We start from the raw sequence: 25,984 nt of genomic DNA on the forward strand, positions 1-25,984 counted from the left end.
GGAAAAAAAAAAAAAAAAAAAATGTGTTAATGAGTGAAGGCCAGATTAAGTTTTGCAAAGTAAGAACTAACACTACCCTAGACAGCCATTTTTAATAAGCCTTGTCCACCTCCCTGGAGTTCTGTTATGCAGGTAACCACTTCTCATTGTCATGGGCACTTAACAAGCCCACGTTCACACAAGCAGCCACAATTCTGCAGGGCTCGCGCCATTTTCTGTTGTCTGTCTCTCAGGGCTGACAGGTGAGTGGCACTTTGCTTTCTGGTGTGCTCAACCTGTGGTCGTGACAGAGGCAGGGACCTTTGCTTCCTGCTGCCCCCTCGGTGACACAGCCATTGCACATTGTCATCAGAAGCCTCCTGACAGAGTGTCCAGAAGTCTCGTGGGTCCAGTATAGCTCTGAGCAGAAAACTGGTTCGTTTTTATAGATTGGGGTGAATATGCATGGGTTGCCAGGGCTGTAGCACAGGGAGGCTAAAACTGGGTCCTGAAATTTGGGGGAAGGGTTTGAAGCCTCAAGTCCAGCCAGTCGCTGTGTGTCTATAGGATGTGTGCATTTATAATCTAAATTGTAGAGTGAGTAGGTGATAGTAACAGAGAAAAACAGACTGTCCTGCCAAGAGGGTTCCTTTAATCCTTTACTGGTGCTTAATTGTCATGAAAAATAGTTCTCATTTTCTCCTTTATTAGTTGGACCCCCATTTCCTTGATTTTTATGCCTCTATACACCAAAGAAGTGCAGATTTGCTTCCCCTGGCCCTGGAAAGGCTCCATATCACAATCCCTTGTCTTGTGTGAGAATTTCTAGACTTGAAAAAGGCTCACTAGGATTATTTTTTAAAAGGACACCTGCAATATAGGTAGTGCATGAATAATGTAAGATGCTATTAGCATATAAAACAAGTGTTAGCATTAAAACAAATCATAAGACCATGAAAGTCAGGCCTAGTGAGTGCTCCCTGGGTGGCCAAGGGGCTGGTCTAGTTTTAAAGGAAAGCAAGGTGGAAAGTCAAGGTTAGGTGAGCTCAGTGGAGAGCCAGGAGTTTCCTGGGGGCTCTATTCTTCTGTCCTTTGCTGTAAGATTTAATGTTTTGCTTTTGTTCTTTCAAATAATACCTTGGAATTTCCTTTGGAAACACCGAGATAACTGTGTTAATCTATTGCATGAGATAAATTAGCTGCAGAATCTTCACATGCAGGAGAGAGAGCAAGTAAGGGTTAAAAGCATTGATGTTAATTAAGCAGACTGTCTTGAGCAGCTCTAGACAGCAGCCTTCCCACAGATTTTTGATGCTAAACTTAGCCCCTGTCTAATGTGCTGGCATCTTCATTCTCTGCCTGAACTTATTAGCCAGACCTTCAATGGAAAATATCAATGACATGAGAGTTGGAGCTGTTCACATGGAAACTATGGAACGATCCTTCTCCTTCTGCCTTATTGCATGCAGACAGGTCTTGATCACCCACATGTGGAGCCGTGCTGCTGCGGACCGCCATGCACCTTTGGGAGTCAGGCTGCGTTCCCTTTCTTCTCCCCGGGGCCTTGCAAGGGTTCCTTAAACAGGACCAGAGTAGGCCCAGGGCCTCACAGTGAGACTCTTGACATCATACGCTCCGAAGTTACACACTTGGACACGTAGGAGTCAGGGAGTGAGACTGTCCTCTCTTCCAGCTCACGCTGCTGCCCGTTACTAGAGCACGCGACTGTCGGCCCCGTATTTCCACCCACGTACTGATGCAGTTTCAACAAACTGCCATTGTAACAGTGATAATTGTCATCATTTGAACTCCAAACATTTTAAAGGGCTTTTATTCGGTGGTAACACTTTTGAGTATAATTTTAATGTCTCGGTTGTAGGATTTTAATTATCTCTTTATATATGAGGAGTTCCAAAAACTAGATAAAGCATGGACTTCCCTTGCTGGGGATCTCACTGCCGACTAGTTCCACCCTCCTCAGCTGTGCCCAGAACAGCCTTTGTCATTTGGGGAGAGCACACGTGGCAGGAACATTTCCTTCTGACACCAGGGAAAGGAAACAGAGCTCCAGCAGCCCCATCAAAGCATCTGGGGCAGTTATCTCCACCCTGGATTACCTGTTCCTTTGCTTCAGTGCATCTAAAAACGGAGGAAACTCTGCTGCAGGAGGTGTGTTGAATTATCTTATCATTTATGAACTAAAATTACATGTGTATAATATTTTATCTGAAACCCTGGGGCTGGATACATACTGGAATTCAAGATTTTTAAAAGTCTGTTGTAGAAAGGTAATACGGTGCATGTAGCCTATGTCATCACTCTCAGCAAGGTCTGGAGCAGAGTCTTGAAGTCAAATCCATTAACATTTCTGCAGCAAACACATGTGGCTATTCACAATGAGCAGGCTCAGTAAGGACTGTAATACCTTATGTTAGAACAGGTCAGATTTTCCCGTAAGGGAGATTACTGCAATCTTTCAGAAAAAGATTGGAATTTTTAAAATCTAGGAATAACGGTCTGTGAATCTGTTTTGTGCTTGTTTATTACCTATTTTTAAAAGTTTTATCTGTCTCTATTCATTTAGTCAGACAATGTAGGCATGGGGTTTTGAGTAATTTTTGTGGAAAGTAACATGAGGCATTTTTTACTGGCAGAGCAAAGAGGCCAGAATGATGTGCAGGTCATCTTTTGAAGGAGTGGGGGGAAAAAAAATCAATGTTTATGCCTTTGGGTCTTGTAGTTAGGTTATTTATCAAGCAGGCTAACCAGAGTGAAGCAACGTCTACTCCTTTAAGCCTTTTAAGCACATCAAAGATGGGACATGGAGAGGATGGGCCCAGTTACCCTAATTATATCTTTACAGCTAGCCACAGGCACCACAAAGATTTCAGGGATGGGAAATTAGGTCGATGATCTGGGATGGTGGCATAAATTTACTGCTGTCTTGATCTGAAAATATCCCTTCCAGCCCTGCAACTCTGCGATATCATGGTATCTTCTAATTAAGAATATTGGCAGAAAACCTTTTAATATTTTATAAGAGTAGCTGCATACAGGGGTTGTCAAGGACCAGTAATTACGCATTCTTTTAAAGATGCTACCAGCAATAGGCAGGAGTCAGCTCAGGACTCAGAAGCCTCTCCCCTGGGGCCATCACCTGGATGCAGAATATCAGCTGCTCAGAGAAAATGGCCAAGGGACAAAAAGCCAGTGAGAAGAATGAAGGACAGATGGCATTTTGGCCCGTGGATCTTCAAGATGGACCCTTAGAGTTTGAGCTTTCTGGATGCTGGAGCACCCTTTCTTTCCACACCACCCCACCTACCTTAATTAACTAGACGCTACTAGTGAAGTGCAGTATTACCTGAAATAACTTGCTCATAGGTAAATCCTACACAGGACAATTTGGGAGGCACTGGCTTGTAAACTTGTAGAAACTCCATGCATGTGGAGACTAAAGAACATGTTGTTGAATAATCGATGAATCACAGAAGAAATAAAGAAGTTTCTAGAATCAAATGACGATGGAAGCACAGCCTGGCTAAGCCTATGGGACACAATGAAAGCATTTCTAAGAGGACATGCTGTACCTGTAAATGCTCACATAAGAATCCCAAATACATAACCTAGGATCCTAGAAAGTCCAAATCTGAAAAGAATGGAAAGAAATTATAAAGATCATAGTGGAAATCAATGAAATTGAGACTAAAAAATACAAAGGATCAATAAATCAAAGAGTTGGTTATTTGAAAGGATGGGGAGGGGATATGGGGATAGAGGGAGACTGAAGGAAGGGAAAGTAAAAAGAGTCAGTAATATACATATATATGTATATATATATAGCAGTTCTCCACGATGAATATATTACTGTATATCACAAACATATGAAAAAAACCCTCCATGTATGGTACAATTTAGTTTTGTTTAGCAGGTTATTTTATTTATTTATTTATTTATTTATTTATTATTTATTTGGGGGGTTTTGAGACAGGGTCTCACTATGTAATTGAGAGTGACCTGGAACTCACTATGTAGCGCAGGCTGGTCTCCAACTCACAGCAATCCTCCTGCCTCAGCCTCCTGAGTGTGGGGATTACAGGCGTGCACCACGCCTGTCTGAGGTTTTCTTGACTCTGTCTTCAGTTCTGTTAGATGACATCTGGAGCTTATAGGAAATCCAGGAAGATTCTTCTATCTTTGCCTAAGATGCATGCTGGAAAATGGAGTGGAAAGAACACTTTAGATTCCTGATCTCATCAGTATTGAACTGGTTATGGCTATGACCAACAAGAATTTGAGAAACTAAACTACCTTTAATACAATCAGAACTAGGTCTGGGACATTAGTAGATAATAGTTGTTGAATATCAACTAAATAACACTTAAAACAGAAGAATCTTGCTAAGACCTATAGGACAAATGGAGGTGTAATCTATTCTTTTTTTTTTTCTTGATGCCGGGGATCAAACTCGGGACTCTGTACTTGAAAAGCAGGCGGCGGAACTGAGCTAAATCCCCGGCCCTGGAAGTTTACTCTATTGATTACACGTGCGTGCACACACACACACACACACACACACACGCAACATGTTATAGGCTGAGTTGTATCTCCTTCAATTTATATGTTGAAGCCTTAATCCTCAGGATTTCACAATGTGACCTTATTTGAAAATAGCTTTTTCTGAAGAGGAAATTTGGGCATTAGGGTGGCTCCTAGCACAAAATGGCTCATGTTCTTAAAAAGGAAATTTGGACTCAGGTATAGAAGGAAGTCCTTGTAGAAGTCTAAGATGTTCACCTGTGTGGAAAGGAGAGGCGTTTCAGAAAAAAACCAATCCTGCTGACCCCTTTTTCTCAGATTCATAACTTTCAGAGCTGTGAGAACATAAATCTCAATTGTTTAAGCCACCCGGTCTGTGGTACCTTGTTATGATAGCTTTATCAAACTCAAACACATGAGTACTCTAAAAGCTGCCCGTGTAGCCTAGAATATAATTCATAATGTCAAAATTGACCTAAACTATTAATCCAGCTGCAATAAACAAGCTTGCATTATTTAGAACAATGGCTTTTTTCTTGATTTTTTTTGAACTTAGGATTTTTTTTCTTTTGAATAGAACTCGAATGGAGTAGACTGCTTTTAAAAAAGCTTGTGAGAGCAGTTGGAAACAATGCTTTATCTCCTCACAGTACATTTCCTTGTGCTAATCACAAATAGTACTCTGCCAGTTCCACAGAAAATAGCTTGGCAGCTAGATATTTGCAAACTTCCTTAGAGATACGGAAGTTTGAAAAAAGCAGCTCTTTTCGCTTATCTTTCCTGTGCTTTCTTCTCACACAGGACACCTGCAAGAACATCTTGGAAAGAAAAAAAAAAAAAAACGTTACCAAGGAGCAGCAGCCTCTGGGGGACATTTGTGGGAAGAGGGAAGGGCAGAGGGGTGCATACTTGTAGGCCAAGAGACCTGTGCTCCCCCACTCTGCTGAGTGAATCAGAGCTGCAAGAAGTAAAGCAAGTTTCTGCCAAAGTTTGATAATTGCATATTCCAGAAAGGTCCTGAGTGGCACAGAGATGCGTGTAGTATTTCATGGTAAAATAGATGTGTACTGGCAATAAAAATAAGACAAAAGGACAACAAGATTTGCAACATGTGTTACTCAACTTTCTGTTGCTGTGACAAAATACCTGAGAAAAATCAACTTGAAGGAAAAAAGACTTATTTTGGGTCATGGTTTTGGAGGTTTTAGCCCATGGACACACGGCTCTGTTCCTTTGGCCTTGTGGCAAGGCATCATGGCATGGAATATAAGGTGGAGCAAACCTTCTCACCTCTTGATGCTTGGGAAGAGAGGGCGGGGACGGGTGGGTCTTAGTAGCCTCTTTGAGGGTATGACTCCATTGACCTAACCAACGTCCACTACACCTCACCTTCCGTCCACTAGAAGTTCCACGGCCTCCCAGTAGTGAGTGCCACAGGCTGGGCCCCACGCCTCTAACACGTGGCATCTGGGGGACATTTAAGAGCCAAACCATAGTGTAAGGCAAGATAGACCCAAAAGTGAGAGTAGAGCAAAAGCATACAAAGAAATTCTGTGGTTCTGCTCCTGCTGGACCACACATTTAGCATTAGGGAGCTTCAGCTCTCTGGAAACTTGGACAAAGAAAGAAACTGTGTTAGTGACATCATGCACAGTGTCTTTGAGGTAAGCATACATCAAGTGCCCAGGGAAATTACAACCGTACATGACATTGGTGGCAAAAAGAAATCTTCACCTTGGTTAAGACCTAAGATTAGCTGATTCCTTATAATCGTTTTCTACTCAGTATGGTGTGATGGCAAAATTAATTTCACCAAAAGCACTTTCATGGAATTGATGGAAGAGGAGTGGATTATTTATTTATTTTGTTTATTTATTTTGGTACCGGGGGATCAAACTCTGGTTGTTGTGCTTGCGAGGCAGGCAGTGGCACCACTGAGCTAAATTCCTGGCCCTGGAGTTGATTTTTTTTTAAATCAAAAGGAATATATACAGAAAAAAAAATACACAGAATATTCCATTTTTATTTAGTTGCATAATACTAGAGTATTAGATTCACTAACAAGTTATAGGAAATATGCTTGTTCCATATCTTATTTTGGATTAACAGAATCATAGAAATTTGACACTGTAAGAGACTTCAGTGACCAAGCCCTCACTTTTTTTTTTTCTAGATGAAGACATTAAAGCTCAGAGAGTTTCTGTGATTTCAAGGTCACACAATGATTAGTGGTAGAGCCCAGGACTAGAATACATATTCCTTATATTTCAGCTCCGCACATTTGGACATCGAAGACAGATACTTAAAAGTCTTAAATTTGAACTCAAGCTTTCAGAGGTCATTTAACTGATGTGACTTACAAAAATACTTGCTTTGAGGCGCTCAGGTGTATGCAAACAGCTAGAGGCAGAATGGAGTTGTTTTTCTATGAACAGGTCATCATTCGATTATTATATTTTACCTGTTGGCATTCCAGAGATCAATTTTTTTGTAGTGGCCTTATTAACCAGCATTCGTTTAAAGGGCTTTGTTATCTGTTAACATTTGTCTTTGTTTTGGCAACAGTGAAAACATTCATATAAATGTAAGAACATTTGCTTTTCACAAGGTCTGGAAAAAGCAGACATTTTTTTTTTCTTTTAAATGGCCTATTCCTTTGTGAAAGAATTATTTCCATCTTGGTTTTTCTTTTGGAGAACTCAGAGTGGTACAGTGGTACCTTGGTTCATGAACTCAGTTCTCTCCACGACTCTGGTCACAAGGCAAATTGGACAAGAGCCAAGTCCAGTGCCTCATAAGGTCAACATTGAACCTCACCTTTGAATTTGATTTATCGTCCAACTTGGTTTGTGACCAGGATTGTGGAAAGAATCAAGTTTCTGAACTGAGGTTCAACTGTATGTCTCTTGTAAGGAAAATGGAGCAAGAAGTCAGAAGATGAAATTTTATCCTTTTTGAAAAATAAAATCACTTTAGAGTTTAAAAACAGAATTAGGCAAAAAGTAGCAAGTAACAAATTACCCCAGGTCAAGCTTCCTTCTAATTTGTAATATGTATTTTCTAAAGGCACATTTGGAAAATTCAGGTGATGTTCCCTTCCATGATTTAAATAGAAGCAGATTTCTAGCATTAAATGGGAAAAATGGCGTTAAGGTGATCATTATTTCCTTCAAATTGTTACTCTGAATTTATATTTCTGCTAGTATTTTTGATCTCTGAAGCTATCCATAAAAAGGAGGGTGGAAAAGGAGTTCTGGTTCTCTAAACGCTCTCTTTTCAGTTCTGAAATTGATGTTTGTTTCCAAAGGAGGTGCTGTATGCATCCATATGGATACCAAGGCAAATTTTCAGCAAATAGACACTACCTCCATCACACACAGGGATGAGCTGGAGTACAACAGAGATCTAGGACCTGGAGTAGAACTGGACATTCTGATACTTGGCTGGGTGCTAGTTTCTGTTTTTCTTACTTACCTTCAACTCAGCAGCTGCCTTGTTCTAATCCCACCCTACCCAAGAACATCTGAGCTGCCCTACTGTGGGAGGGCAGAAGCATCTCCCTCATTTTTATTAGAGCCCTGATTTTAGAGTTCTTGAAGGCCAGCTATACATACACGTATTGATAGGAACAGTAAAATTTTGGTATGCCTATTTTCCTTGTGTCCCTCAAATTGCCTACAATTTGAAAGGTTGATATACGTAATTCCTTACCCAGCTATTTTACATCAATTCCAGATTTCTAGATTTAATTTGCATTATTTCAAAGCATTTGTTCATTCATTCATTCACTAAAATGATTTTTGTTGATTTGCCTAGCACGTATGTGGCCCTGGGTTCCCCAGTACTGCAAAAAGGTGGGGGCTATCTTTAAGTAAGAATGTTTGCATTGTTCTAATAAAAAAATTGAAAAATATTTTTGTTGAGGCCCTAGTATATGCTGGACTCTGTACTTTGAAAAATAAGGCTACTTTTAAGAACTCTTAAAATATTATTTATAGCCAACATGATGAATACTTCCAGTAATGTTTACTGAAAAAAAGCAAAAAACAAAAACAGACTGTGTACCCATTGCAACTATATAAAAATGTCATCATGTATAGAGCAAAAGTCAACACAACTATTTTATATTAGATTTGAGAGATTATATTTTTTTCCCTTAAAAATAGAAATTTTAGGCAAACAGGGTGATAATCCCAGCTACTAAGGAGGCTGAGGTAGGAGGAACAGAAGCTGGAGGCCAGGCTGGGCAACCTAGCAAGACCCAATCTCAAAAATAAGAGTAAAATAAAACAGAAATGTTTATTAAATTGTTTTTAAAAATAAAAACCAAAAACAAATTCAACAACAACAAAAAAATTCAACATGCAAAACTGTGCAAGCCAGCTACTTCTAAATAATTCAAATTATAAACATTGTCTCATCTTTTGTAAGATAGGGTCTGGCACATGGGCGTTTGGTGAGAGCTTGTTGAATGAGTCGACTTAAGTAAGAGAATTATGATTTTTATGCATGTGGAGTGGTCGTCTAACCGGTTGATCTAGTTTTCACAAAGGCTTGCCCGGCGTTTGCCTGGTGGTGGGCAAGGCTGTGGCTGATCTTTCTGTTCTCTTGGTATTATTTATAGGGATCTTTTGCACCATTTCCCTCTGCACGTATGCTGCCAGTGTCTCTTACGATTTGAACCGGCTCCCGAAGCTAATTTATAGCCTGCCTGATGATGTGGAACATGGCTACAGCTGGTCTATCTTCTGCGCCTGGTGCAGTTTAGGTTTTATCGTGGCAGCTGGAGGTCTCTGCATCGCTTATCCGTTTATTAGCCGGACCAAGATTGCACATCTAAAGTCTGCCAGGGACTCCACGGTATGACTGTCAGCACTCAGAGCCCGGGATGGTGTGGGCAACTCCTAGCGGGAGAGGAGCGGAGTTCACATCAGGATTCCAAGCACAAAGTCGTCTTTTTACATTCCAACCTGTTGCCTGCAGCCCTTTCTGGATGACTGATTGAAAATCATGCAAAACTTCCTGACCTTTCTAAGGACAAGATTACTGTGGATTCAAGTGCTTTAATGACTCTTTATGCTTTGACTGTGAGAAATAGGGAACAGTGTGCCATGGAACACTTCTAGGCGTAGAAGAAGAACTACGATGGAAAAATTTGTATCGTTTCCATTTATTTCAGAAAGTTTGTATATAACAATTACCTGAGAGTCATTTCTATTTGCAAAGGATTCATAACAAAGCGAGTATAATTTTCTTGTTACTGTTCCATGCTCGTTAAAGTTTAATGCAGCATCTTCAGAACTTGTCCTCATGGTGTCTTGTGTCAGCACACAATATTTGCGCATTATTTGTGGATGTTCTTTGTCACAGGGGGATTCTTCTTCTGTTGCCTTATTATTACTTTTTAATTGAAGTCTCTTCTCTGTCTTTGTGCTGGGATCAGAATCATGAGGAAAACAGATCAACCGTGTAAGAGCTAATCCGTGACACTATGCAGTCTTGTTTGAAGTCCTATCTGTTGTTCAACCTCTGTCTCTTTATGTGAACTGGATTTCTGCATTAAATGACTGCCCCCTTGTTAATGCAGGTGTGCTTTTCTCTGTCATTTAGCTTGTTCAATGAGTCTCCCTAGACAAAGCACAGATGAGAACTCCATTGTTTTAATAAGACTCATATTAAACCTAATTGCCTGTTTCAATTAGGTTGGTCTTTATTAATCTTTTGTAGCAGTCACATGCTTGCAATTGACAAAAGCTGTTATTCCAAATTTCCTTTTAAACCTAACTGTGATATTTAAATCTTATCCCTTTCCTTTGCCATCTGCTTGGTATTTATCCAGTGATAGGGAGACATGGGCCCTCGCCTTGTTCTGGGCCAGTGACTTTCAACTTTAGCTATACATGAGAATCACTTAGCAAATTCTTCAACTGTCCCCAGACTGAGTCCCAGTCAGACCAATTAACTCAACGTCCACAGTTGGACCCAGGCCTGATTTTCTTTTGTTTGTTTTTTTAACCATCCCAGATAATTCTGAAGTGCAGCTGGAGAACCACTGTTTGGAGCCAGAATTGTACTGACCTCCTTAGCTACTAAGCTATTAACTTATCTAGCTCTTACTATGTGCCAGTAACTGGGTTGTTTTTATTTTTTCTGGATATCTTTTCACTTAATTCTCTCAAAAGCTCAATGAAGTAGTTGCTATTCTCTGCCAGCTCAGGATCAGACTCCAAACATTTGTGTTTTTCCCTCAATCCCTTTCTTATTTGTAGGTATAGAACAGAAATTAAAGGCCTTCCATATACTGTATTTTCTTATCTTTCAATGGAGGATTAGGCATTAGCTAACTGCTAAGCCCTTCCTTTGAACTCTAACATTATTCCTTCTCTATGTGGGTATGTATGATAAAAATGTTTTGTAAAATAGGGGAAGATGCCATATCCTGAATAAGATGCTGTTTCAGACTTGACTTTCACAAAAAGGTACTATTCTTTTGTTCTTTATATTTAAAAAAAAAAAGCTTCTTTAGTACTCAGACAAGGAAAATACCACCCGGGCAGAATAAAGTCAGATTTCCAAGTGATAGGGTCCACATTTTGTCACGGAAACTGTTCCGAAGAGGCTGGATGACATTCGGGCCCTGTGTCTCTGGGCACAACTGAAGCTCATAAACATATTCCTGACAGTCTCTCTAATAAACCGGTCCCTCTGGATGAGATCAGAGACATATGGAAAGAGGCAATTATTTCCATTTATTACTTATGTGGGAAATCCTCAAAGCAGGAGCACTCTTCCTTTGAACTCCTTTTTTTTTTTTTTTTAAATAAAGATCTCCACAGAAGATGTCAGGACTCTTGAACATTTATATTCCACCCACCAAAGCAGCGTCTGTGTGAGTCAGTATTGAAGTTTCAGAGAGCCTTTCTAGGGGTTTGAGGTGAGAATAGAAGAAAGCTTTGCAGTGGCAGAAGGTGAAAAGGTTCACGCACCAGAAGGGTTTGCCCAGAAGCAAGAATTTACTTAGGATTCAAACGTGTGCTGGCAAGAACTGGGCCTCCCTGCCTTCCAGTCGCCGCAGGCTCAGGACATGGAGCCACATGCCTGGCCACGGTCCCTCACTTTTTGTTTACCATCTTGAATGTGAGCAAAAGTTGCCAATTTGATCCCCAGTCCTCAGAGTTCTCTGAGGGGTGTTTCCTTAATTGGCCGCACAGTACTGTGTGGAAGAATAACTTATTGAGATCCTTGGCTTGTCCGCCTGTTCACTCTGTCCCATTTCCAGCTGCATGTGTGGAGCCAGACTATTTCTTTGCCTCAGGGGTTGTTGCTGGGCAGAAAGCAGTGTGGCTGAGCTTATTGAAATGAGGATGTAGGAGGGAGGAGAAAGGAAAAGCCAGAGGAAAGACTTCCCGGGCTCAGAGTGCCCCAGGGGAAGCCCAGAGACTGGAAGGAGAAGACTGCATTCTCCGAAGGAATCAGGGTGTGCAGGGAGATGGGGCCCTCGGTACAGTAGCTGTCAGGCCCCGAAAGCAGACTTACTGGGCTGGGAAAGACCCAGCCTTGCACTAGGACTTCTCCGTAGGAACCAGGCTGAGCCTTGGAAGGTCCAGTGACACTGGCACAGCGGTGCTCATGGGTCCCCCAAAATGATCCAAGGCAGTTTCCTCAGGTTTTGCAAGATAGAACTCTGAATCATGAGTGGACTTGCAGAATACCTGAGATGATGGGCTAAGAATCATGCTTATCCGCCACATACAGACAACATCTGCAAGAAAGGCTTCGCCCTAGACCTTGATGAGACAGCCACAGGCTCCCCATGACCTTCCTTTGACCAGTTTGTCCTCATTTGTACTTGATTTATTTGCAGTGTTAGGACCAGCGCTGCCCACTCTGAAGGAACCTTACCCTCTCTTTGTTTGGGCTACCATGGGCCCTAGAGAGTTTAGATTTCCCATAGACCATAACATTCTCCTAAAATTCATTTTATCTTTCAAAAAATATTTATTAAATGCCTAATATGTGCCAAGAACTATTCTAGGCACTTGAGAAACACCAAGGAAGCAAAACAAAGGTTCTTGTCCTTGTGAAGCTCATGTCCTAGTAAAATGCAGTAAAGTACAAGTAAAAAAGTCACCCTTTCTGGCCCTAAATGATTGCATAAATCCAGAAGTGAAGTAATTCAAATAGTTATTAAGGTGAGTTTCTTTTGGAGATTCCCACTGGCTGTGTGCATTTCACTTTCCATCATTCTCATCATTTGAATCAAAAATAGATTATTAACTTTGGGGAAGTGGGGCTGGGAGGTGACTCAGAGATTTTGTATTTTAAACAGATCTGAGAATGGCAGAAGTGGACCCACACAGGTGAGCTGAGGGTGTGACAAGGAACTTCAGATCCCGGAGACTCAGGAAAACAAAGGCCCATGAGCTCGAGGAAAATTCCCCAACGGACTCTGCACATCTGGGATTCTAAAAGCATCTGGACCCTGCCCCTAGGTCTTTGCTCCGGATGTTTCCTTTGCTGCAGACGCACACACCTCTGCTTGGGTTAGTCTGACTTTGCCCTGTGTCTCAGCTTCAAAGCAGCCTACCAGGTGCTGGCCTTGAACAGGCTGCACGGCGCTGACTCCTCTCTTGACCAGTTACCCTCCCCAGGTTACCTGTTACCTATTCACTAACCAGAGCATAGACTCTCGAAAGGTGAAAATGGCCTTGTTCGTGCTTCGTCTCCACTGGTTAGTGCAGTCCCTGGTCCACAGTGGGTCCTTTTAAATCTGTGGAATCAGTTAAACTCCTCTTCCCTGGGCAGAACTGACTCCTGTAGCATCACTGGTGGGGAAGCTATTAAAAATAGACAGTAAGATGATTAAACTAAATGGAAAGCAAAGATAGCTTGGCAGCAAGTTTGCCTCATTAGAATAATTAAAGGGACTATTAACCCAAACTAACCCAAACATAACTTGAAATGTGTTATGAACTAATCACTGTGGAACATTTATTTGATGGCACAAACATTATTAAGTTGGTAACCTCAATATAATTCTACACCTCATTTTAAACTTTTCCTTTATGTGTGGGTGTTTCAAATCTCTAATTGGAATTCTGAAAGGAATGCTTCAGAAATGACTTTTCTTTGAATGCAAATAGCTATGACCAAGAAATCTTTTAAATTGCATTTGAATTTCTCCAGGGCCTTGTCCTTTGACTGAAGGAGACGAAGTTCTTCGTGCTGCAGGACAACCACAAAAGCATAAAGGTGCTCAGGGACGTAACTGCAAATGCGGAATATGGTTATCCACTATTTTTTCTTTCAGTATGCAATCTATGCTTTGCAAACTTTAAAAGCAAGATGTTTGATTGTTTTAAATCCTATTAGAACATGTCTGCCTGAAGTCTCTACAAGAGGAAAACAAAATGGTTGGCTATAAAATAAGATGCTTTTCTGTCTTTGTTTCCTATTTTCTCTCCCTTTCATCATTCGCTGTAAAGCAGTGGCCATGTGTAAGGCCTTGTGGTCTCGCTCAGACCTCTAAGTGCATCTTTTGTAGACAGGAGCCAGAGGAAGACCCGGGTCTGTGAAGAATGTGGTTGCAGTAATACAGTGAGGCTACTAAGACAGGTGGAGCCTTGGTGGCTGCATTAAGGAGGCTGGGATTTACTCTGGCAATAGACAGCAGCCGAAGAATTTAAAGAAGCATGAGGATGTGATGTGATTTCCACTTTAGGAATGTCAGGGTTGCCACCGGAGGGAGAGTGGATTTGAAGAGGTCCAGAATAGAGGTGGGACAGGCTGTTGGGAGGGAGGATGTCACAAGAGTCCAGGAGACAAGGTAGTGGCCTTGACCAAGGGAGTGGTGGTGAAGACAGAGAGAAATGAGTAGATGTGCTTTAGAATGCCATTGACAAGCCTTGCCGGAAAACTGGATGCAGGTGGAACAGAAAGGTGGATTATCGAGGACGGTGCCTGAGGAAGTTTTAGAGTTAGATTGTTTACTTAGAAAACTTTTGTTCTTGTATCCCACCCCCCAATAAATAAAAATAAACAAATAAAGGGAAAAAGAGGAAAAAGAAACTGAAAATTATAGTTGAGAACATGGTTCAATTTTCCCAATGCCCCTTCTCTTCAGATTGATCCACTGTCAGTCGATTCCACCTTGGTTTTTAGTTGTTCTCCAGAGGCTGCCCATACAGGTTGGAAATCATTGATCAAACAGTGGTGACTGGGAAGATTTTTTCAGTTCAGTTACATGAGGGAAAAAGCATGGAACTGTCAGTGAATGAGCGGGACATCAGATGTTGCCTGGTGGTTGCCCTCTGGTAGTGGACTATCAGTCTGCTTCAGTCAAGGGCTTCAGTTTTTTAAAGCTTACTGAGACATTCTGAAAACAAGCCTACCGTGCCTTAGGGCTGCCATTTCTGACTTTCCCAAAATGCATCTGGTCACCGACCAGTTATGCACCAGCTATGACTGGACTCTGGCCCTGCTGTGCCTTGAGGGTGGGTGGTGAGGATGGTGAACTTTGTCGTCAGGCTTTTCAAAAAGCGTTCAAGGTCTACACAGGACCTTAACAGTGGATTCCCCAGAATCTCTCCCTATGTGGAGTGACATCCTCTGAGGATTCTGGGAAGGCACAGAGACTGCTAGAGCGGGGGTTCAGGGAGGTGCCCCTAAATTATGGCAGGAGAGCTCAGGTTCTCAGGACACAGTAGGACCCTCACAATCACAGCCACGTGTCAAGCTCAGGCTATTCCATTCTCGAGTCATAAAATCCTTTTAATCTCCATCTTTATGGCTTTGCCTGCTGGTCAAGTTGACTGTGGTGAGCACATAAATACTTATTTTAGAAACTTGGCCATGTTTGAACTGAATTTCACTGTTCTGGCTGTAGTGGGTTTCAAACTCATTCCTTACACATAAAACTCTTTATACCCCATCCTACTGGTTTAATCTGTTCATCCTAAAAGTTTAAAATGCACCCAAAGACGTGAATAAATTATAAAGGTTTTGCTCATTTCTTCCCAAAGCTCTGGTTGTTCATTTGTTAGTTCAGGACTCTGTCGGCTGTTTAAAAATCAAAATAGAAAAACAAAACACCTCACTCTTTTTTAAGCAATTTAATTTTTTTGATACTTGGGAATTGAACACATACTGAGCTACATGCCCAGACCTTTTAAAAATTCTTTATTGTGACACAGAATCTAAGTCACTACATTGTCCAGGCTGTACTTGAACTTGAGATCCTCCTGCCTCAACCTCCCAGAATGCTAGGATTATAGCCCTGAACCACTATGACACAGCTGCACTTCAAGAGGATGAGACTAGAGTCACATTCACGTCAACTCCAAGGTCTTCTTCATTCTTGTTAGAGGTAAACAAGAAGTGGAAGGGAAAGCTCTGATTTTCAAAGTCCTGTCCAGTGTGTCTGTTGGCGTGACGAGAATGAGTCCCTTTGTGAGAAACTGACTCGGCATCTCCTCTGTGACGAATTCAGGCCATGCTCTTTGCCTTACCTTGTTACCTTTGCCCCTACTTTATGCGTGGAGAAATTAAATCTCATAGAGGTGAAGAACCTACCCCAAAGTGCCATTTGGTTGCTGTGCTGCTTACCCCAAGTCTTCCCACCTTCCTACACTCCCACGTCAGCTCCCCAGGACCTACCACACACCAGAAGGGCATCTCTAACAACATCCGAGCCTGTTCTCAGAGATGTATGCCTCTGGACAAGTTGGTAGCCCTCCCTGCCACATTTTTGATGGTTCTCCTTGGAAGTCACTGCTCTGTAGATTTTAATCAAGTTGCTGTATTCCTAAGTCAGAGCACATACTGCCCTTTGTAAAGAATGCCAGACCTGTTTTTATAAGCACAGAACCTCTCCTTACATGACCGACCTTCAAGAAACCCTGTAGTCTGCAGTAGCCTAAAGGTATGACAGCAATTTTAATTACCTTCTTGGCACTCCCCCTACAACATAATGTGCCAGGTTCCCAGGGCCACTCAGAGATTAATATTTGAGTGGGTAGATTCTCCTTTGTCCTGTGAAAGCAACTCTGCTGGCTTTTAAAATAATTATTGCTCGAGAGCGATTATTCAAAAGTAGGCTATATGGCCTCATGGTTACAGGCAGAAAAGCAGCCCAGAGGGTCGGGAATTTGAATCCTGGCTTCTGGGCTGTCTTGCTGTGTGGCTGAAAATCAGCCATCTCTGCAGAACCTGTCAGGAGAGCCCCAGGAGCTGACCTGCTTTCCACTGATGTTGGCAGTAATGACACACTGACCAAGCCCCCAGACCACTTGCAACATCTCTGTAAACTTTTATTTTCTTTCTCCAAGTTGAATGCGAACTGTTTTTAAAAACATAGCATATTAAATTATACAAACAATAAAACAAAACCATCTGATGTTAAATCAATACAAGGATACCTTCCAAGATTTTTATTGCATGCTAAGGAGAGCATTTCATTCTACTTTTCGAGAGATTGGTCACTGTGTAATGGCTTAGGAAAAGAAAACCAACACAAAGTAAACCTCAAGACAGACTTGGATGTGCATGGAGGCAGAGACTATCATCCTGACAGCACAGGGAAATGGGACCCTGAGCATTAACTCACGCTCAGTGGTGCCTGGCAGGGGCCCAGCCTGCTAGCAAGGAGTTGGCTGGCTTCTGAGGTGGACTTAATCTGTGCAAGTATCTGTATTCCGACAAACATGTTGATGGAGCGTCAGCCTCTGCTTTCTCTGCTTCTTCTGTGACTACAGTAAATCTCTATCGTGCCAACATGTTTCTCAGATAAAATGGACTTGGGAATTGAAACTAACCCAACTGTGAAAGGTAATCTGGGGAGATAACACAGTGATTTATGCAGTATTGACTCAAAGGATGAACCAGTTCTTGAATAAGGAATTCTCCCAATAAAGTAACAGTTTAAAGAGTCTTCAGAGGAGTGGGGAATGATTTTCAAGAGAAATGAAGGCAACGGATAAAGGAGAGTGAGCCACGTGGCCACAAAGGGGACACGTGAGCCGCTCTCTTTTCACAATCCTGTCCCCAAACCCGAAACAAAGCAAAAACCCAGTTAATGTGGGGAGCAAGATGAGTAACAGCACAAAGGGTTAAGATGAAATTTGGTACAGTTTCATTATTTTTTTAAAGCAGTCAGCCTGTGGGTCTGTTATACGCCCACATAATCACGAAGGGTGTCAGAGAAAATGTCAAGCTTTTCCCTAGTAACGACTGAGCAGCTCTCTCTGTGTTGCAGGATTCCGCACATTTCACTGTCGCAAAGGAAGAGAGAGAGGAAAAAAAAAATCCTTCTGGGAAAGAAAACTTTTTCTTTTTACCTTCGTGACATCGGCATACACAGATCGGGTCAAAGCAAAGGGGGGCTTGGTTTAGCATCCCAGACAGGACCCAAGTTCCCGAGCCTCTGGGCTGCTCTTCTACCTGTGATCACAAGCCCTGGTGTAGCATCTGGTTCTGTTTCCTTTACTGCCAGCTGACCAAGACCTCGATCTGTTTGGAGGTCAGCGGGTGTAGAGTAAATGCTAAAAATTGTGTGATAAAGGACTGAGGTGTAAGTGAATCGAGCACCATGGAGATGGTGTCGCTGAGTTTATGGAGCAGACCGGCTGCCTCGCAGCCTCTTCTTCTCAAGGCTATATTCTGTTGTTGTTTGGAATCTCCTCTTAGGATGTTAGACCTGAGCTTTTTTGTCTTTTGTGGTTTCTTTTTGAATAGCTGGCCCACAGCAGCGAAATGTTCAGGGGACAGTGAAAAGAGAGACGTCACAGCGCCATGGAGCAAAGACACAGGTGGTTCTGGAATGAATGACCAGCTGTTCACTCATCCTTCATTCATGGGGTCATTTAGTTATCAAGTCTGTTCTGAGTGTAGTGTGCACCAGAGACTGATTTAAGGGCAATAATAAACAGTAAAGAAAAATTTAAAAAGCTACTGACCGCAAGGAGCTGCTATTGTAACGGTAAGAAGGCAGATGATAAACAACTCATCTTGTGTCATATGCGGTGGAAATGTGTACTGTGAGGAGAGGAGGAAGTGGCTGAGAGAATCCAGTGTTAAGGTAAGGTGGTGGCTAACTAGATAGGGAGGCCAGCGAGGCCTCCTCTACAGGGGACACTTGAGCAGAGAGCTTGACCAATGTATGTTTTGGGGGACACATCTAGGGAGAGAGAACAGCAGGGACAGAGGCCTCAGAGAGAATGAGAAATGCCCAGAGGTCCATACTGGACATGTGGGGCTCTCTGGTAAATACGGGGTGATCAAAATAAATGAAATGTTTCCATTTTTAAAAAGATTACTCAGAGTAAAAGACACGTCGCCATCAATCCCCATCAAAATACTCCTTGCTTCAAATACACTTATCTCATCCTTCTTGCCTCTTTCTTTTTATTTGGTTTTTCTGAGACGGGGTCTCACCTTGAACTCACTATGTCGACCACGCTGCCCTCAAAGTTGCAGAGCTCCTCCTGCCCCAGCTTCTTTAGTTCTGGGATTACAAGCATGCATCACGATGTCCAGCTTTCTTACCACGTTCTGCAACACATCTCTGTCACATCTTTATGAGATGCGATACCAAGTACGGTGAATGCTGCTGCCGAGTTCCATCCAATGGAAATGAAGGGCTGGCCCGTGGGAACATGAAGGTGTGTCCTCATCTGCCGTCCTCACCAGATCTGGTACCTGTGCTGCTGTTAGACGCTGGGGCTCTGGAGTGTCCCATCTAGAGATATTTTCTAGGTTCTTGCTGTCTTGAACAAAGAATTGGTCAAGACAAGTGAAAAAAGTAGTGAGGTTTATTAAAGTTATTAAAGATAGGAAAAGAAGTTTGCAGAGTGAGTGTGGGCAGATTAGAGTTGGAAAACAAGAATATGTCATGGAGTGGGAATGGGTCACAGAGGAAGCTCCCGGGGGCCCCCAGCTAAATGGGGGCCATCTTCGTACCCCCCACTCTTTAGGCTGATGTCAGATCTAGGCCGTCTTGAGTTCTTGTGAGAGTCTGATGGGCTCTGTTTTTCCTTGAGTGTCTTGGCACACCCATTTTGCCAGCCGGCTGGCCATACCCTAATCTCCTGCCTCTGTGTGACTTGCTGGCTCTTCCCCAAAGTCAGAATTACCACAAAAGGTGAAAGTTTTGAATTGATCCACGACATTGAGGCAGCCACAACAGTACAACTAAAGACATTCATGAGAGAGCTTGTAGAACTTCTGAGAAAGGAATAAGAACTATGGGATAAGTGTGTTCGAAGCGAGAGGAGACATCTGAGATACATTCTTTAAGGTAAATATTCACTGCAGTTTTTTGTCATACACCATTAAGAGTGATAACCCACTCCTCCAAGGTGAACTCAGTCTCGAAAGGGTAGAGATGAACGGCAGGAGTCACAAAAGGGTGTTTAGAAGAGTGACCAAAAACTGGTAGAAAAAATGTGTAAAGAAGAGGGAGCGAAGAGCGAGGGGGTGGGATCACCGTTTTCTCCTGTTCCACCCTGGAGAAGGAAGATCCTGCTGAAGGAACTCTAGAAAGAATGGCCTTTTAAGTGACTGGGACATTCAGACGGCACGAGTATACATTAGATCTTCCAGTTCTCTTGAATGTCGTATATTCACGGGATTTAACTAAAAGACAAAGCTGGGCTCTTCAGGAGCTGAGGCGCGCTTTCTGTTGTCTCTCTAATCTCCTTCCAAAGGTTGGACTGCACCCTTGCATCTTTCTGTCTGTCAAGATTTTTCACACAGTAGCTCAGCCCCTCCACTTCTGAAGGTCAGGGGCGTTCCTCTTCCTCCACCAGCCTTCTAGCGGATGTCCTCCTAACCCTGCCCCGCTTCCTTTCAGAGAGCTGTTACAGCAACAGCACCAGTTTGGTGCAAATCAAGTGCTCTGTAAATGCCAGCTAGTTGAGTGAGTGGAGAAAATGAAATTTGAAAGCCTTCTCTTATACACACAGTGGGGGCCAGGGATTAAGCTCAGTGGTCCCACTGCCTGTCTTGCAAGCGTAAGGTCCCAAGTTCAATCCTTGGTACCAAAAACAAACAAACAAACAAACAGTGAGAAAATACAAACATGCACATAAGTGTTCACGTGAGATTTTTTAATTAGCAGGATTACTCCGTTAAGACTTTGCATCTCACCTACTTTACTGCAAAGGCATCTTGCTTAGCTTCCTGAACACTCACATTTATCTAATATCTAAGTGAGCAGTTTCTTTCAAATGCAGCTTTCTAGGTTATGTTGGCTGTCCCTGTCTCCCCTGACAGCTGCCTGTCTCTTGCAGGTCTTCTTGTGTGACTCCTTGATTCATTGTTCTCAGATCCACAGGTATTTGCTTGCAAAAAGACCCAGTTCAGTTTAGTTTAAGAGACATTTAATTGTTCTTGTGTGTCACACCCCGAGCCTTGTACTGAAAGAGAAAAACGTTCTATCCTGTGCTTCAGCTATAGAGGTTATCCTCAGATTTTAGAAAAATTTCAAAGCCCACTATTTTCACATACATTTGCTATTGAAGACATTAAGCAGAAAATAAAACCACGATTTAATTCTGCAAAGTACATGGAAATCATCAGAAATGCTGCCTTTTGTGATCGACACCACTCAAGTCAATGGAGAAAGTCATTTCTCTACCTGCCATCTGCCGTGTCTTGGTTACACACACAAAGCTATCTACTGCCGTACATGTGTCTTTTCTGCTAAAGATGCAAGTAAGACTTAGGTACGTGATGAAAAAGACTATCTTCAAAACCATGGAGAGGCCCAAATCGCTAGAACGAGGAAAGGAGCAACAAAGAATGGTAAAATTGACATCTGGAAAATGTGTAAAAAGAGAGACCTGCCAAAGTTATGAAGGCACTGCACTGTGAGCGAGATGAGACGCACCGTGCCCCGAGGACAGGAGTATGTTCCTATAATCTCAGCGTATGGGACAGGGGTCCTAGCTGCAGCCCACGAATCCACTAGTTTAGCAGAAAAGGGAGTTTATTTGAAAAGGTGTATGAGGAAGCTGAAGCGGGCCAGAACATAAGTCTCGGGAGCTGTGAGATCAGGAGCATCACCCAAACCACACACAGGAGGGTTGCCTGAAGGACTCGCTACTGCCTCTTGCCCACCCTGCAGCTTGCACCAGTGGTGCTGGGCCTTGAACACTGCCCTCTGCCCCTGCTGGCCCCTGAAGCCAGACGCTTCATTGCCCTCCTCCCGGAGAGTACGGTTTATGATGCGTGTTCCCCCACTTAGCTCCCTTAAGGGAATCGGGTGATCATTGGTCAGGTATGGCTTAGTTAGTTAAGATAGTTCACCCATCTAAACTAGATTGGGAAAGCTAGTGTTTGGATTTCTGCCTTGGAGTAGTGGAAAATCCCCCAAATGTTGGGAAAGTGTTAAAATGTGCTGGGTAAGCCTGAAAATAGAATAATTGTCCACTGTAATGCAACTCTTGGATATATGTATAAACATCTATTCTTACTCCATATTTAAACTTCCAAAGCGCTGTGACGTAGTCATTCTTCATATGAATAAGAACCTGCTCCTAGCTGGGCCTGGTGGGGATGCCTACAACCCCAGCACTCTTGGAGGTTGAGGGAGAAGGACTGTAAGTTCAAGCCCTAGACTGGGCAACTTAGCTGTTTAACAAGATCCTGTCTCAAAATTTAAAAAAAAAATTATTTAAAATGGACTAGAGATGTATCTCAGTGCAAAGGCCCTAGGGTCAGTGCCTATTACTGGAAAAAAACAAAGGAACTGCTCCTTCTCTCTTCTTTCAACAAGGGTAATATATCCACATCAATAGTAGGATTTCTGAGCGGTTTCCTTTCCTCCTCTAGTTTCATTTGTCATTCTGAGAATTACGTATTAAATTATGGAGGTGAAATCTTAAAAGTGGGAGAGAGTTGAAAATTATTCTATTTGACCAATGGGAGTTGGGAGCTGGTGGACACCCTCTATTTTTTGCCCATTTAGTGACAATTTGGGGGTACATTTTATACAGCTCTTCAGAAGGGTCCTCAAGATCAGACCTGGTTCCTACAGTGGTTATGCACACAAAGTGTATCCCTAAATTAACTCTCCCTCTTTTATTCCATTGACCCCCACCTCCACCCCATGCCAGATTATCTGTAAAGAACTCTTGGTCTCAGCTCTGATCTTGGTGGAAACCTAGGTTGACTCCTGGGTTCTAGACATACATATCCCTGATGTTTGCTAGCAACAAATGCCCAAACCCATATAGTTAACTTTGTGCCCTTCAAGAATCCAAATACCTCCTGATCCAATGGCTTCATTGTTATGTCTGTCAACAGAAGAAATCCCTTTCGGGAACTATTTTGTGAAAAACAGGGTGGTTCATGAATGTCCTGGGGTGCTCATAGTGGATTACATGAATGGGAAGATAGGAATTTGGGGGTACCCCTTCTCTCAGAAAGAGGGACTGGGTATATTCAAACTCAGGTGTCCATAGAACCAGTAGTTTTCTTTTTGCCTCTCCCTTTCACTTGACAGGGGGCCCACAGTATTTCATGGGACCCAAGGTTCTGAGGTCCCCCAGCTTCCCAGCTGCAGGGAAAGTGGCTTTCTAGACAATTCCTGTAAAGAGCTGGAAGATCTTAAAGGCTCCTGTCCCATAGTTGCGGTAAAAACAAGACCTATGGGCCAAGGGTGGTGATGATGGTGGTGGTGTGATAGTTGCTATAATGTAACTGATCTTTCTCTGAAATGATGGGAGACTACGGGGAGGTGTGGTTATGACCTACAATAGGACAGCAATGGAGTTCCACCTGGAACAAGAGGCATTATGATCTCTAAACCAGAAATCCCAGATGCTTCAGTGATGAGATGCAGCGATTTTAATAGAGTCATTGGGAGCAACTTGATAACAGGTGCCTCTCGCTTCCAGCTCTGGTCTCTACTCTGACTATGCGAGAAGCAGCACCTCCTATTGGTCTTTGGTTCGTAGCCCACACATCTCACTGAAGGAGTTTAGCCCCCTGCTTGGAACAATCACCAAGCATTCAGTGGGTCACCACCCACTACGAGAGATCCCACGAGTGTCTGCTGTTACACTCTCGTCATTGTATGGAGGGCTCTTTGGGAAGAAGCATTATTGCGTAGTTATAAATGGTGGTGAAAAAGGCAACTTAGGACATCCATGGAAAGTGTTGATAGCACTGAGAAGCCGAATTCAGAAGATAGTTGTTCCAGTGAAGCTCCCACTGTCCTCTCCCCAAAGAAAGGGTCTTTAAGATAATTCCCCTGCCGTCTGAAGTGTCCCCACAAGTCTCAGGTTTGGCCACTCACCACGGCCAAAATTGAAACGGCAGTGACAGTGGCCTCGACTGCCTTGGTGAGAAGTCCTTATTGGTCCTGTGTAGTGTCTCCAACTCTGCAACTGTGGCCACTGAGCACATACCAGGGAGGCTGGGGAAGGAGCAGGCGACTTTCCCCCACATACTTAGATCTTCCTCTAGGACGGGGCCTCTTGTGACCTTTCCAGTGGGACACAAATGTTCTTCCATACAGGCCCTGTTCTGAGATGCCCATCCAGGTTCTCCGTTCATGTCCACCCCCACTTATCGCTGACTCTTACAGAATGAGGAGGTGCCTCTCGGGCCACTTCTCCTTCTGGGTGAAGAGTACCTAGAGGACTAGTCCAAGTTCTGTTTCTGGGGGGCTTACTTTTGCCACTCATCGGAGTGGGGCTGAATCGCCCCTGAAATCAATTTTGGTCAGTAACAACCCAGCTGGCAGAGCCATGTGGGAGCCACAGCTGCCCTTTCTTCCCCTTGTTAAACTGCCCACTGGGGATCCCTCCTGAGACCACAGCTGGGAGAGAGCGTGGGAGCAGGCAGAGGGCGTCTCGTGGAGCTGGGTGCTGACAAGCACCCCTCTGTCTGATGCGTGCAGTGCGTGCTGCTGAGTTGGGCCCGCAGAACTCTGGGCATCTGCGCCTTTCTTCCTGGCACCGGTTCCCGTGGCTCCTGCCGTGATGGTGTCGCTTCTGTCTGGCTCTACTGGTAGGAAGGGCATGCCATGCCCAAGGAGTGTGAACCCGCTGGCCCTTCTGCTAACGGACAGCCTTCCGCGGTGGGTCAGAAAGCCACAGTAGGGATGCTGCAATTGCTGAGAGGGATGATTTCGGGTATAGACTCAAGGAATATCAGTGAGTTCTGTTTTCACCAAGAACATTGAAGCAGAAGAAGACTTCCACAGTCCACCACCGCCACATGCACCCGCTGTCCGGCGTCTGCTTCCATGGACAGTTGTTGGTCCTGCAGTGTGCATGCTCTGTAACGGGCTCCAGGGCAAGGGTCATTGCTAAGTAGGGGGATGATGTCGCTGTGAGTGGAAATTGGGTTGGTTCATGGGGACTTTTGCCTCTTAGCATATTAATGTTGCCAGATAAGAGCAGCTGGCTATGCAGGGCACCATTGGAAGGAGCTGAAGCAGCAAGCACCGAACAAAATACTTTTTGCCAAGTGCACATCACATGTTCTTGCTTCAGTTTTGCCACAATTCTTGCTTGGAAATGTTTGTTCTGAACTCAGCAGTGTCTACACTCACTTAAGCCCAATTCTATCATCATGTCTTTGTCCTTTTCCTGGAAAGGTGAAGTCCTTTTTCTATTATTCTCTCTCTCTCTCTCTCTCTCTCCTTTCTTTCTTTCTTTCTTTGTACTGGGGGTTGAACCCAGGGCCGTTACACTGAACTATATACTCAGCCCCTTTTTAATTTTAAATTTTGAGACAGAGTCTCTATAAGTCATTAAGTTTCCCTGGTGGGCTTGAATTTAGGATACTCCTGCCTTAACCTCCCACAGGGCTGGGATTACAGGTATATTCCACCATGCCTTGCAGAGTCCTTTATTTACTGATGTATGTATTAGGAATATGATGTATCTTTTTACATCATATGCTAATATACTTTTCCTTTTCCTCTTTAGGGACAAAGTTTCACCTGTATTGCTCAGACTGGCCTCAAACTCTGGCTCATGAAGCCGTGCCTCAGCTTCCTGAGTAGCTGGGACTGCAGGTGCTTGTCATTCTGACCAGCTTGTGCTATTATGTTTAGTAAGATGGATGTTTTGTTGCTCGGGTTTCAAAGTTGGAAAGCTTTGGGATAGTCTGCCCAGCCAAGTATTTTTAAGAGTGTGAGTTTGAGAGTTAAAAAAGTTTTTTAGGAGCACATTTATCATACTAGCGTAGATATGTCTGTATGCTGCCTTTCCACCCCTAACTGTGGATACATTATGCATGGTCCTACCTAAAGCGAATTCCTTCACTTGGGGACTGTAATCCAGCCTCTTATTCAAGAACACTGCTCCAACATTTCCCCCGTTTTTATCAGTTTTTCCTATTTCATCGAATTTTCATCTCTTTTACATTACACGCAGGCTTGCTGCTTCCCCCAATTAAAAAAATCATTCTCTGGATACCACATCCCCTCCCAAACTACTACTTCTATTTCTCT

The 25,984-nt window shown here is 43.2% G+C and overlaps 1 protein-coding gene across 3 annotated transcripts in view; it reads left to right on the plus strand.

Moving 5' to 3' along the window:
- Tmem178a (transmembrane protein 178A) overlaps window positions 1-25,984 on the plus strand; it is a 64,286-nt gene that overhangs the window by 4,458 nt on the left and 33,844 nt on the right. The window contains exon 3 of one of the 3 annotated variants that reach the window (XM_019204668.2): window positions 5,320-6,323. The exons of 1 other annotated variant lie outside the window; for it this stretch is intronic. In XM_019204668.2, coding sequence (XP_019060213.1) covers window positions 5,320-5,465 — 146 coding nt within the window. In that variant the 3' untranslated portion in view covers window positions 5,466-6,323. Of the gene's footprint in view, window positions 1-5,319; window positions 6,324-9,142; window positions 11,629-25,984 lie in introns of those variants that run through there. One more of the 3 variants, XM_010604951.2, reaches the window with a different exon arrangement.

This window comes from Fukomys damarensis, unplaced genomic scaffold, assembly GCF_012274545.1.
Source record: "Fukomys damarensis isolate Sample0158 unplaced genomic scaffold, DMR_v1.0_HiC HiC_scaffold_2, whole genome shotgun sequence".
Lineage (NCBI taxonomy): Eukaryota > Metazoa > Chordata > Mammalia > Rodentia > Bathyergidae > Fukomys > Fukomys damarensis.